The 13763-nt window shown below is 50.6% G+C and overlaps 1 protein-coding gene across 5 annotated transcripts in view; it reads left to right on the plus strand.

Moving 5' to 3' along the window:
- The first annotated feature begins 3436 nt into the window (after positions 1 to 3436).
- The window catches only part of LOC118216071 (phospholipid phosphatase-related protein type 5-like), a 29523-nt gene continuing 19196 nt past the window's right edge, over positions 3437 to 13763 (plus strand). For 3 of the 5 annotated variants that reach the window (XM_035397086.1, XM_035397087.1, XM_035397084.1), the window contains exons 1-2: positions 3437 to 3754; positions 6922 to 7024. In XM_035397086.1, coding sequence (XP_035252977.1) covers positions 6959 to 7024 — 66 coding nt within the window. In that variant the 5' untranslated portion in view covers positions 3437 to 3754; positions 6922 to 6958. The other 2 variants (XM_035397085.1, XM_035397089.1) reach the window with 2 other exon arrangements.

The following is a 13763-nucleotide window of genomic DNA, read 5'->3' on the forward strand; positions in this document are numbered from 1 at the left end:
GGTTGACCTGCAATAGCACTGCTCTTGTCATGTGTGGCCTTGTGAGTGCACGTGTGTGTCTTTACATTAACGTGCTTATCAGTAACATCTTATCTCCGACTCTGTGTGCAGTAAGGAGGCCCGGTTTCCATGGCAACCACAAAATCATGTCGCCAGTACAAAAGCGTCCCCCCCTGCCACCCTCCACCCCCCAGCCCTCTCTGTCTCTCTGTCTATAGCACCTGACCCTGTCTGTATGTCTGTAGCACCCAACCCTGTCTGTATGTCTGTAGCACCTGGCCCTGTCTGTATGTCTGTCTGTAGCACCTGACCCTGTCTGTATGTCAGTAGCTCCCAGCCCTGTCTGTATGTCTGTAGCACCCAACCCTGTCTGTATGTCAGTAGCACCTGACCCTGTCTGTATGTCTGTAGCACCCAGCCCTCTTTGTATGTCTGTAGCACCTGACCCTGTCTGTATGTCTGTAGGACCTGACCCTGTCTGTATGTCTGTAGCACCCGACCCTGTCTGTATGTCTGTAGCACCCGACCCTGTCAATATGTCTGTAGTACCTGACCCTGTCTGTATGTCTGTAGGACCTGACCCTGTCTGTATGTCTGTAGCACCTGACCCTGTCTGTATGTCTGTAGCACCTGACCCTCTCTGTATGTATGTAGCACCCGGCCCTGTCTGTATGTATGTAGCACCCGGCCCTGTCTGTATGTCTGTAGCACCTGACCCTGTCTGTATGTCTGTAGCACCTGACCCTGTCTGTATGTCTGTAGCACCTGACCCTCTCTGTATGTCTGTAGCACCCTACCTTGTCTGTATGTCTGTAGTACCCAGCCCTGTCTGTATGTCTGTAGCACCCGACCCTGTCTGTATGTCTGTAGCACCCGGCCCTGTCTGTATGTCTGTAGCACCTGACCCTGTCTGTATGTCTGTAGCACCCGACCCTGTCTATATGTCTGTAGCACCCGACCCTGTCTATATGTCTGTAGCACCTGACCTTGCCTGTATGTCTGTAGCACCTGGCCCTGTCTGTATGTCTGTAGCACCTGACCCTGTCTGTATGTCTGTAGCACCCAGCCCGATCTGTATGTCTGTAGATATCAGATGAAGGCAAAGCACTAAAGACACAGGACCCCTGAGAGCGGAGCCCAGTGACCCTCTAAACCGTAGCGTAGCAGCACAGTAATCAGCCAATCCTGAGCTCCCCGCTGCATTTCACAACCGCAGGGCTGGGGAAACGTTTGCTCTACTGATACAGGAGAGAACATTCTCAGGTCAATTTCTCTTTAAGGTGTGGAAACTGAGCGAGTGTGTGCCTGTGTGAGTGTGTGTGCCTGTGTGTGTGTGCGTGCGCGTGTGTGTGTGTGTGCCTGCGTGTGTGTGCGTGCGTGTGCACATGCGAGGGCGAGTATGTGTTATAAATAAATATAAATATAGAAAGTACAACTAATGTATTATTATTATTATTATTATTACCAATAGTAGTGGTAGTAGTATTGGTGTTATTATTTGTTTATTAGTAGTTGTAGTATTGTTGTTATTATGATAATCAATAGTAGTTGTAGTATTGTTGTTATTATTATCAGTAGTAGTTGTAGTATTGTTATTATTGTTATTAGTAGTCGTGGTCTGTACAGAAATGCTCTTACTGTGCTTCCTCGGGTCCTGATAAGCACGCCGTTCGTTTTATATCGGACTCTTATGTGGGTCACTGTGGGGGCGCAGAGCTGTCAGCTGGCTCTCCGTAATGTCCCAGTGTTAATAATGAATTACAGGGGGAGGGGATGTCAGGAGATAAACGCAGAAAATAAAGATATGGCCCCCCAGCCCCCCAGCCCCCCAGCCCCCCAACCCCCCACCCCACGCTCCGATGCCCCGGGCGAGCAGCTCTTAAAAAGACCCCTACCCTACATATGGCTCGTACAGGCAATTTTATGGACTACACATATTAACGGCTTTGAGAATGATGGTTTCATTATTATTATTATTATTATTTTTTGCCTTGTAGTGTTAATTCTGTTTTTATTTCTCTGTGTTACGTGCGCTCGTTTATGCAGATGTCACAAGGTCGGGTCTCCCTTGAGAAAGAGAGATGACACATCTCCGGTGGCTTATTCCTGGGCTCATTAAGGTAAATAACTAAAACACACCTTTACTGTATTAGGATTGGACCACTTGTCTGGGTTCGTCACTACTTGGGTTGACACAGTACTGCAAATCATGTTCTGGATTGCGAGGGAAATAACAGAAATGAATTATATATGTTATATAATGTTGTGACATTGTTAGTAAATTATGAATTGACTTACATGCTGTGCCACAAACGTCTTCACTGGAATGTTGTTCACGCTTGTGCAGTAGGTTGTTATTTCTATGGTGTTATTTCTGCTACAGTCTCTTCTTTTCCACATTTTCATTTTGGTGAGCACTTGGGGTGCCATGTAAGCAAAGCACTACATAATTAACGTGATCCTTTTTTTTATTGTTATTATCAAGTCCTCACCAAATAAGTCAGTGCATCTTTCTTTTGAAAAGAAATGCCAACTAGCTCAAATTGCAAGCAAGACAATGCATGCAATCATGCAAGCAAACAAGTGCAAGTATTTTGGTGTACATACAGTATATTTATATCCGTAGTTTGGGTGGCGTGTATTAAAATCCACAGTTTTGGCACCGTTTACGGCAACGCCTGCCGTACACACACACACCTCGGCGCGTCGATCACAGGGGCTGGCTTCGCGTGGGTTGACCCGAGCTGACGGGCACGCAGTCAGTTTTTTTTGTTTTGTTTTTGTTTGTTTTTTTGTGTGTGTGTCATTACATTCCCAGCAGGAGCCCCGCGTGCTCAAACCCACCTGAGCTCACGGGCTAGCGTTAGCGTCCGCTCGGCCTCACGCGCTCACCCCATTCGCCGAGGGGAGCAGGGAAAAAAAAAAAAAAAAAAAGGCACGCTTCCAATACAAATGCGCTGCTCTCTTCTTCTCTGACAACCACGCACTCCCTCTCTCTCTCTCTCTCTCTCTCTCTCTCTGGCTCCCTCCCTCCCTCTCGTTCCGTCTCCTCCACAGCTGTACTGGAAAGCATCACTGAAGACAGAAATTTCCGCCACTTAATTAATTAGCTGCATCTAGCGATTTGCGCACCGCCAAGGGGGGGATATTAGGGAGAGAGAGAGAGAGAGCGCGCTCAGTACGTTGCCACGGCGAAGAGAGCAGGAGGAGGGAAGACGGAAAGGAGATTTATGTTTATTTATTTTGTCGCGCGGCGATTCGAGTGTGTGTGTGTCCACACACAGGCTCTGTGGGCTGGAGCTGTGGAGCAGGCAAAAAGAAATAAAGGAGGGAAAAGGAGGATCGCTGTGACTGAAACAGAGGGAGAGAGAGAGTGAGAGAGAGAGAGACAGTGAGACAGAGGGAGAGAGAGACAGTGAGACAGAGGGAGAGAGAGACAGTGAGACAGAGGAAGAGAGAGAGAGACAGTGAGACAGAGGGAGAGAGAGACAGTGAGACAGAGGAAGAGAGACAGAGAGAGAGAGAGAGAGAGAGAGAGAGGGAGCAGAGCCGGAGGAGCGGAGCGTGAACAGCGGCCGCTGAGGGAGGGACCCCGCCACAGACCCGTTCGCGGCGCTAACTCAACGCCACAGATCCGTTCGCGGCGCCAGCAGAAGGCACGGCCGCCGTCTCCCCGTCGACGCTTCCCGCCGCGCGGCATGGCTCTCCTGTAGCGGTCTGAGCGTCCGAGCCCACGGCAGCGCAGCGGTCTGAGGTAAGAGGCGTGCAGCGCTCGGTCCGGTTCGGCTCGGTTCAGCAGAAACCTGGCTAACGTGCGGAGGGGGGGGGGGGGGGGGGCTTCTCTGTGTGTGAGGCTGACGGGGGTGCTGGTGGAGCGGGCTTCTCTGTGTGTGGGGGGGGGGGGGGGGGCTGGTACAGGGGGTTTGGTGTGTGTGGGGGGGTTGGTAGAGGGGGTTTGGTGTGTGAGGGTGAGGCGGGTTGGTAGAGGGGGTTTTGGGTGTGTGGGTTTAGGGGTGCTGGGTGAGGGGGTTTGGTGTGTGAGGGGGTGCTGGGTGAGGGAGTTTGGTGTGTGAGGGTGTGTGTGTATGCTCTGAGGAGGTGTGTCTGGGGGTGTGTGCGCTCTGAGTGTGTGCTCTAGGGGTGACTGTGCTCTGGGGTGTGTGTCTGGGGGTGTGTGTGCTCTGGGGATGTGTGTGCTGTGGGGGGGTGTGTGTGCTGCATGGTGTGTATGTGCTGTGGGGGTGTGTGTATGCTCTGGGGGGGGGGGGGTGTGTCTGGGGGGGGTGACTGGGCGTGAGTGTGCTCTGAGGGGGTGGTTTTCTTGGGGTGTGCGGTGAGGGTAAAGGGCATGTCCGTGTCAGACGGAGCTCCACTGTGTGGCGGTACACGTGCTGTAAAAATAGCCCTGTGTGGACTCCAGTGATCCAGATCTCTCTGTCCAATTAGTGCACTGCCCTGGGGCTCTACAGGGGCCAGGCTGTGGACACATGCCAGCTTTGTGCATCATTTTTTACTGTGGAGTGGGAGTGGGGTATGATCGGGATGGGGATGCGGTGTGGGGGTGGGGGTGGGAGTGGGAGTGGGGTGTGGATGTGGGAGTGGGAGTGGGAGTGGGAGTGGGGTGTGGTCGGGATGGGGATGCGGTGTGGGGGTGGGAGTGGGAGTGGGTGTGGATGTGGATGTGGGAGTGGGGTGGGGTGCGAGTTAGGGTGGGGATGTGGTGTGGGAGTGGGGGTTGGGATGTGGTGTGGGGATGCGGTCAGGGGGTGGGGATGCAGTACAGTGGGGGTTGTGAAGATTCAGGTCTTTTCAGTTTTCCTTTTTCGCATTATCTCTACATTATCCCTTCCTCTATCCATCCTTATCCTTCACTTTCTCCCTGGCCTTATCCCTCTTTCTCTTTCCTGCTGATTTGCCCTGGAGAACCTTCAGCCAGGTCTCAACACAGCCAGACTCCCTCTCCCTCTCTTCTTCCCACGTTTCGTCCATAAAAGCAAGGGCATAAATCGACAAATGATTGTTTCAGCCTTTAAAAACAACAACAGTGCATTTTATTTTTATTGCGCTTTTCACTGAAAGACGCAATGAAGAGTAGTTTGTCTCCAGGAGAAACATGACACACATTGTTATTATTACCACTGACCGTGAGAAGGTTTCAGATGCAGTTTCCTCTGCATAGTTATGTGTGTAAGTGGTAATAATAAACTGAACTGAAAAATATGTGGTTATGTCAGCCTGATAGTCCCCCCTGATAGTGTCCCCCCCCCGATAGTCCCCCCCCAATAGTCCCCCGTCTGATAGTCCAGCCCGATAGTCCCCCCATAGTCTCATCCCTGATAGTCCCCACCCCGATAGTCCTCCGTCTGACAGTCCCCCCATAGTCCCATCCCCGATAGTCCCCCCGATAGTCCCATCCCCGATAGTCCTCCTTGATAGTCCCCCGCTCGATAGTCTCCCCTGGTAGTCCTGTGCCCGATAGTCCCCCCCAATAGTCCCCCTTGTGATAGTCCAGCCCGATAGTCCCCCGTCTGATAGTCCCCCCATAGTCTCATCCCCGATAGTCCCCACCCTGATAGTCCTCCTCGATAGTCCCCCCTGATAGTCCCATCCCCGATAGTCCTCCTCGATAGTCCCCCACTCGATAGTCTCCCCTGACAGTCCTGTGCCCGATAGTCCCCCCGGCTGATAGTCCCACACCTCTCTCTTAGCTTACTTGACGCAGTTGCCTGGCTCGTTCCTTCTCTCCTCTCCCTCAGCGGTCTTAGTGGGACGGCCCTTGTGGGACAGTTGATTTTTGTAATGACGCCTCTTGCACTCTCTCTGGCTGGACTCTCGCAAGCTGATGTGAGGCCTCGCGAGTCAGAGAGAGAGAGAAGGAGAGAGAGAGCGCGTGCGTGCGTCCGTGCGCGCGTACACACACACACACACCCTCAGACTGGCCTCAGCAAAAAATAAAAAAGGGCCCTATCACCCCCCCCCCCCCCCAGCACCACTCCCTCACCCCCGTCTTTCTGGGATGCTGAATGGCGAGTTCCATGGCTTATTCATCACCCTCTCCGTGCTCCTCTTTCTGACCGTGTTGGGAAGACGGGTGAAAGCTTTCCAAAAGGCCAGCTGGACCAATCCGGAAAGCGGCACCGTTCCACCGACGCATCGGAAAACAGACGCCTCCTCCTCGACGGAGGCCCGTGACTGTGGGGGCGGGATTTATAATTGATTGGAGGATTCCTGGATTGAGCGGTGGTTCCCGTGGCGACAGTGAGATTTCCGCCTCCTCCGTAGCTCCGGTGTCGCAAGGGGCTCTGGAATCCGGTTTGTTTTGCCGACCTGTCCGACCCACGTGGGAAGGAACCTCGCCAGTCTCATAACGGGAGTTTTGTTTACAAAGCTGCGCACTTCCGGATTAGGACGACTTTCACTATTTCTCTGCTGTGTTGTTTTCCCCAGTCTGGGCTGCATTTGGTCCCCAGGCAGCTCAGTCTTTCTCTGAGCTGTCCTACAGTACATGCTGTTCAGGGAAGTCCTGGCAACACGATTTTACTTGGGGGTGTAGCTGTGTTTGCTGAAGGACCAGGTGATCCTCTTAGCCGTGGTTCACAACACAGTCATCCTCTGGGCTGTTCTTCTATGTGTTTCAAAACAGTCATTCTCTGGGCTGTTCTTCTGTGTATTTCAGAACAGTCATTCCCTGGGCTGTTCTGTGAATTTCAGAACAGTCATTCTCTGGGCTGTTCTGTGAATTTCAGAACAGTCCTTCTCTGGGCTGTTCCTCTGTGTATTTCAGAACAGTCATTATCTGGGCTGATTTCTGAACAGTCATGTGATGAGCTGGGGTTCTATGTGTTTACAGATCGGGTTCTCTGTGTTTCAGCATCAGCCTGTGTCTGAGCTGTCGTTCTCTCCGGGTTCTGTGCGTTTTAGGAGTGAAGAAGAGCCGAAGGAACGCAGAACGCGAAAAATGGCGGACGAAAAGGTCGGAGTGAAGAGCAGCAGCAGCATCGTTCCCTGCTTCCTGTTTGTGGAGGTGAGTTCCTGTCCTGCTTCCTGTTCGTGGAGGTGAGTTCCTGTGGGCTGCATGTTAAAGCCCTCTATGAAAGGTCTTTCTCAGAGTCCGCTCTGAGAGAGCTTAGCTCTAGTCTAGCTCTGGTGTGTGAAGAAGCAGGCTGGTGACGCCTGTTTCGGAGGGGAACCGCGGGGCGGCTCTCTACGCTCTCGAATCAGCGGCGGATTTTGCGTAAGAGCTGTACCTAATGTAGTGGCCGGTGAGTGTATATATATATATATATATATATATATATATATATATATGTATATATATAGTGGCAAGCAAGGAAGCAAAGAGCTCCTAAACAGGAAATGTGAACTGGACCTAGTCTCTCACTGTACAGCATGTACGAGGTAGAATGGCCCCTCCTTGTTCTTCAGAACTATTCCTGGGGATCCCCCAGCATGATTGCTGCCGTATTCTGCTTTCATATCGTTTAGGTTGTTACCGTGCCGACTGCTCCATAGCGCCTTCTGCAGTCTGTTGACAGTGAAATAATTATTTTGCCATGGGAAGTCCGTCTTTTGGTCAAAGTCTTCTGCCACAGGCCCTCCTCTCCACGGTGCTCCCTTGCGTTCCCACGCCTCTCCAAAAATCCCAGAGGAGGTGCCAATGATTAAAGAGCACCCCGGTGATCATTAATCCCCCCAATAAGACTGCCCAGACTGTGCTGTGTTCGCTCCCATTCCTTAGACAGACTGTGCTACCTCCACACACCCGCTCGTAAAACACACGTCCTCCTAAAACCCCCCCTCCTAAAACACACGTCCTCCTAAAACTCGCCCTCCTAAAACACACGTCCTCCTAGAACACACGCCCTCCTAAAACACACACCCTCCTAAAACACACGTCCTCCTAAAACCCCCCCTCCTAAAACACACGTCCTCCTAAAACCCCCCCTCCTAAAACACACGTCCTCCTAGAACACACGCCCTCCTAAAACACACACCCTCCTAAAACACACGCCCTCCTAAAACCCCCCCTCCTAAAACACACACCCTCCTAAAACACACACCCTCCTAAAACACACGCCCTCCTAAAACCCCCCCTCCTAAAACACACGCCCTGGATCATCTCCGTGGTTTCTATGGATACGGAGAGACACGGCAGTCTTTTGCTGACTCTGCTTTTTTTTAAAAGCAGTGCAATTATGGCCAGCCACCATCCTCAGATCGCCCCTCGAATGTGAGGAATTATGTCGCTGTTTGTAATGGCTCTCCTCCACACGGAGGTGCAGTACGGCCCTCGAGAAACAGTGAAGCATTTCCTCTTAAAGGGACACACACTTAAAGGGCGACATAGCTCAGGAGGTAAGACCGATTGTCTGGCAGTCGGAGGGTTGCTGGTTCAAACCCCGCCCTGGGCATGTCGAAGTGTCCTTGAGCAAGACACCTAACCCCTAACCCCCAACTGCTCTGGCGAATGAGAGGCATCAATTGTAAAGCGCTTTGGATAAAAGCGCTATATAAATGCAGTCCATTTACATTTTACCATTTACACAGCTTTCTGGGTTTTTTGATAATATCACAGTTCCGGTGTTGAGTGGCTGAGGCGGTTTTCCTGTGCAATGGCAGATATGTTAGATTTTTTACAGACAGTTTCTGACAACCTGCCTGCTTGCTGCAACAGTAAACCTTCAGAGGCTGTACGTGTGTATTTTACCCAATTATTCTCCAAAAAATGATGTTTATTTTTATTTTGGGTTAGCATTCATTCCCATGGCGCATGTAACCTGAGACCACTGTTCTCAAGGAAAGAACATACTTGCGTGATATAAAAAAACAGATATTTATACTTGAATATGTATGTGAATAAATGCTACAAAATGACTGTGTTTATATGCGCAGCCGCTGAAAACTGGAAATAGTCGTGTTCAAGCTGCTTTGGAATTACCTGAAGTGTATTTATGTATTTTTTTGTTGCATTACACCTCCACGAATGCCCCCTAGCCATCATAAAGCTGTCTGGCCTTCACTTCTGTGAACGTCTAAAGTATCCTTCATCGCGCAAACACCAACTGTGTGGGCCAACAGGAAACGTACAATAACGTTTGAGAATACCGCGCATACTGTACCACAGCGTTTCCCAACCGGTGTGCCGTCAGGCGAGGTCAGGTGTGCCGTGTGAAAAATCCTTTAAAAAAATTTTAATGGTGTTTATTTTTTATGCTTTTGAGAGTGGTGTGCCGTGATATTCTGTAAATTTGGAAAGTGTGCCGCGGAAGGAAAGTGGTTGGGAAACACTGCTGTACCGTACATATTGAATATTAAGGAGATGAATATTATCTTGGGGTATGGAGAATACCATGCATTCTCCATATTCTTTATACCACTCACACTAGTGAGGTAGCGAATATATATTTTGTACAATTATTATAAATAATCTGTTTATTTTATTTATACTTTGTTTTTGAATAAGTGGCCATTTGTTTGTATTTATGTCTGTTAAGCACAATGTATATGAGATGCACTGACAATGATGACTGTTACAGTATTATGTGGGATATTCTAATTCTTTTAAGTGCCTGAAGGTAGTCTTCATTTTAAACAAGTGCCATCCTAGACTGTTACAGTTTGAGCCTTTAGTCTTTTGATGGGAATCATGTGTACCCCACAAGAGGGCGCCGTTGAAGTTTTTTGCGCTGGTTACCCTTGCATTATAATATGACATAATTACCAGCAGATGTTGCTGTTGCACTTTGCAAATTTAAATGCAAATTTTAGTGTTCTGTTCACTTACACAATTCAGTCACCAGCTCCGGAGTGATGCGCTACACCATATTATTTCACGATGTATTCAGGTACAGTGGATATATGAGTTAAAAGGGTCAAAAAAGAGAAAGAAACCAGAATCCTTTGTCACTGTTACTTGAGAGGACTCCAACATTATTATTATTATTAATAATACACACACTCACACTCTCAAATGCATGCACACACACACACACACACACAATCCCACAGTCAGGGCGTTATGTGAAAGCACATGCTGTCCGCTTTTTCACTTTTCTCACTGAAGGAGCTGGTATTAATGTGGAGTTTTACCTCCTCCACCTTCACCATCTGCACCTGTTCCCTGGCCTTTGATCTCCAGCCTCTCCTCCTCCCTCTCCTTTCCCTTCCTCGCTCCTCCCTCTCCTCCTCCCTGCCCTCCTCCCTCTCCCTTCCTCTCTTCCCTTCCCTCCTCTTCGCTCCTCTCCTCCCTCTCTCTTCCCCTCCTGCCTCCCTCCTCCCTCTCCTCCTCTCCTCTCCTCCCTCTCCCTTCCCCTCTTCCCTCCCCTCCTCTCCTCTCCTCCCTCTCTCTTCCCGTCCTGCCTCCCTCCTCCCTCCCCTCCTCTCCTCTCCTCCCTCTCTCTTCCCGTCCTGCCTCCCTCCTCCCTCTCCTCCTCTCCTCCCTGGTCTCCTGTCATGTCGGCCGTGCTCAGTGGAGCATGGCTTATGGACCCAGACTGGGCAGCAGCAGGAACACTAATGGGACGAATGTGGCTGAAGTACTCCTGGGCCCCCAGCGTCTGAAAAACACAAAACTGCTTTTTGGAGAGGGGGGGCGCTGGGGGTGGTGTAGCGGGAGGGCACTGCAGGTGGTGTAGTGGGGGGGGGCGGGCGCTGGGAGTGGTGTAGCGGGAGGGCACTGCAGGTGGTGTAGTGGGGGTGGGGCGCTGGGGGTGGTGTAGAGGGAGGGCACTGCAGGTGGTGTAGTGTGGGGGGGCGCTGGAGGTGGTGTTGGGATGCTGGAGGGGGTGTGTAAGGGGGGGGGGGATCCTGCCTGTGGTGTAGCGGGAGGGCACTGCAGGTGGTGGGGGTGGTGTTGGGATGCTGGAGGGGTGGCCCTGGGGGTGGAGTAGGGGTGCTGGGGGTGGAGTAAGAGCTAGATTAAGGTAATCATGCAAAAATAGCATGTACACAAATGTGAATTTACCAACCCATTATCCTGGCGTGGGCTCAGAATGCAGCTATAGGGACCGTCATGCAATATTCAGTCAAATGACTGGAGGAAAGGCAGTCAGCAAATCTGGGGGTCGGGTGGAGGGTGTTTGGAGGGAGAAGGAGGGTGAGAGTGGTGGAGAGGTGGAGAGAAGAAAGGGAGACAGATGGATGGAAAAGAAGCAATGGGATGATACTGAGGAAGAGGAGAGAGGTCAAAAATGGGAATAACGGAAACCTGCTAAGAGACAAAAAAAAACTGAAATAACAGAAAATAGGTCAGTACATGGACTGATGTTAAACGGCTGAACGGACTTTGTGTTGCTAGGCAGCCGCGTGTTTGAATTTGACAGCGTGCCCTTTCTCTTTGAAGGTGAACAGCAAACTTAAGACGTTTGTTGCCATAAAATTTTCCTTAACCAAAAATGGATACCAGAGTTATACTAATTCCATCGCGTCTGTATTGGTGCCTGTTCAGTGAGGCTCCAGGAGGGTTGCCATGGTGAGCAATTTCCTGCAATTTCCCATGAACTCCGGCGCTGACGCAGTAGATGGCGAGAATGTGGCGGTGTGACTCAGGCTGTAGGGGGCGCTGTTTGTCATTGTCGCGGGTGGTAAAGGCAGCCCACACCCCAGGCTGCGCTGACAGAACGAAGCCGCTTTGCTGCGCTGCAGGAACAGGAAGTGCTTTCTTTCGCACCGGAGCGCCTCGTGCCCACGGAGGCTCGTCTTTCCCAGAAGCGGAACAGGAGGAACAGGAATGTCAAGAGCTGCCACCTACCGGCTGGCCTCTCACAAAACAGTTCAGAATGTTTAGAGCAGGGCTGCCCAGCCCTGCTCCTGGAGATTTACCATCCTGTAGGTTTTCACTCCAGCCCTAACAAAGTACACCTCATAATTATGAGTAATTTTTTTAAGTTATTGGGTCTTGCCCCTGTATAAGATGACAGGAGGCTTGTCCATGTGTAAGATGACAGGATGTGTGTCCCTGCGTAAGATGGCGGGAGGCTTGTCCCTGTGTAAGATGACAGGATGTGTGTCCCCTGCGTAAGATGGCGGGAGGCTTGTCCCTGTGTAAGATGACAGGATGTGTGTCCCTGCATAAGATGACAGGAGGCTTGTCCATGTGTAAGATGACAGGATGTGTGTCCCTGCGTAAGATGGCGGGAGGCTTGTCCCTGTGTAAGATGACAGGATGTGTGTCCCCTGCGTAAGATGGCGGGAGGCTTGTCCCTGTGTAAGATGACAGGATGTGTGTCCCTGCGTAAGATGGCGGGAGGCTTGTCCCTGTGTAAGATGACAGGATGTGTGTCCCCTGCGTAAGATGGCGGGAGGCTTGTCCCTGCGTAAGATGACAGGATGTGTGTCCCCTGCGTAAGATGGCGGGAGGCTTGTCCCTGCGTAAGATGACAGGATGTGTGTCCCCTGCGTAAGATGGCGGGAGGCTTGTCCCTGTGTAAGATGGTGGGGGTCTTGTCCCTGCGCAAGATGGCAGGAGGCTTGTCCATGTCCCTCTTTGCAGGTGTGGCAGTGCCAGCTGTATTGCTGGATAGGTGCTAATGAGCTGCTGTCGTGTTTTCTCCTTCATGGGGATATTTAGCTATGCAAAAGGAAACAGCACGAGCTTTGCGTGGAAGCAGAGGACACTGTGGAGACTTGGCCATCTGCCTTTGTTTTAAACACAGCCTGCAATGATGCTCAGTCCGGTCTTTACTGGAATACAACACACAGACACACACACACACAGAGCTCAAGTTCTATCCCTAAATGACACAAAAATATATGGCTCAGGGGTGCATTAGTGACCAATACTTGTGGCAATTCATTTTGTTTGTTAATCTAAGGAACTTGACGGCTAACCGTGTAATGTTGTGTGTAATACGGTGAACTGTCAGCTGTGGCATTTAAGCTGTTCAGTCGTGTTGCTCAATCCCTGCATTTCCAGAACACAGGGAAACACCGTTCCGTTGCCGTGACAACGCTCGTTTGTGTGCTCTGAATTCTAAACGAATGGCAGCCCAGATGACCACGCTCCTCTCTTCTGCTCTTGCTCGTAGTGTTGAAGGGCTAGCAGACAGAACACTGGACTGCATCTGGAAACACGTATTTTGCCATCACGTTCATTTTGTACAGATACGCAAGACAGCAATTAATTGATGCAATGTCTATGTTTTATTTTTATTTCTGCAAAATATATTGACCATCTTACTTTCACCCCAAAACACAGGCACACACACACACACACACACACACACGTGCACGCACACATACACGTGCATACAAACACACACATACACGCACACACAAACATGCACACGTGCACACACACACACACACACATACACACACTGTGAGTAAAACACGGAGGAGGTGCCAGGCCCTCTGTTGTGGGCGCTGTTGAGTGGTGGCAGCGTGCCAGCGTTCTCGGTCCCATGAGCGGGCATGAGGTGCCCGTGTGGCAGATGAGCGGGGTCGGCAAATTAAGGGTTCGGGGTGAAAAAATTCACCTGAAAATGGCATAATGGCACCTGGCAGCCATAACACAAACACCCACAGTGTGATGCATGCAATGCCCTCCTTTATGTGACAGAGCTCCAAAAAGACAAATTAGCACTTTAGACATGATTGGGGAGACGTCTGCTCCTGCTCAAAAGGAGAGTATGTGTACACCTGTATTTTGTGCTCCCGGTGACTTTTCGTTATCTTTTAAATTTCCTAACCACGCAAAGCGCCTTTTTGTTCCCAAACACATTTTATTTACTGTCGTTTTGGAATTGTTTTGGAACTCTTGCCTT

The sequence above is a fragment of the Anguilla anguilla genome, chromosome 17 (assembly GCF_013347855.1).
Source record: "Anguilla anguilla isolate fAngAng1 chromosome 17, fAngAng1.pri, whole genome shotgun sequence".
NCBI classification, from domain to species: Eukaryota; Metazoa; Chordata; class Actinopteri; order Anguilliformes; family Anguillidae; genus Anguilla; species Anguilla anguilla.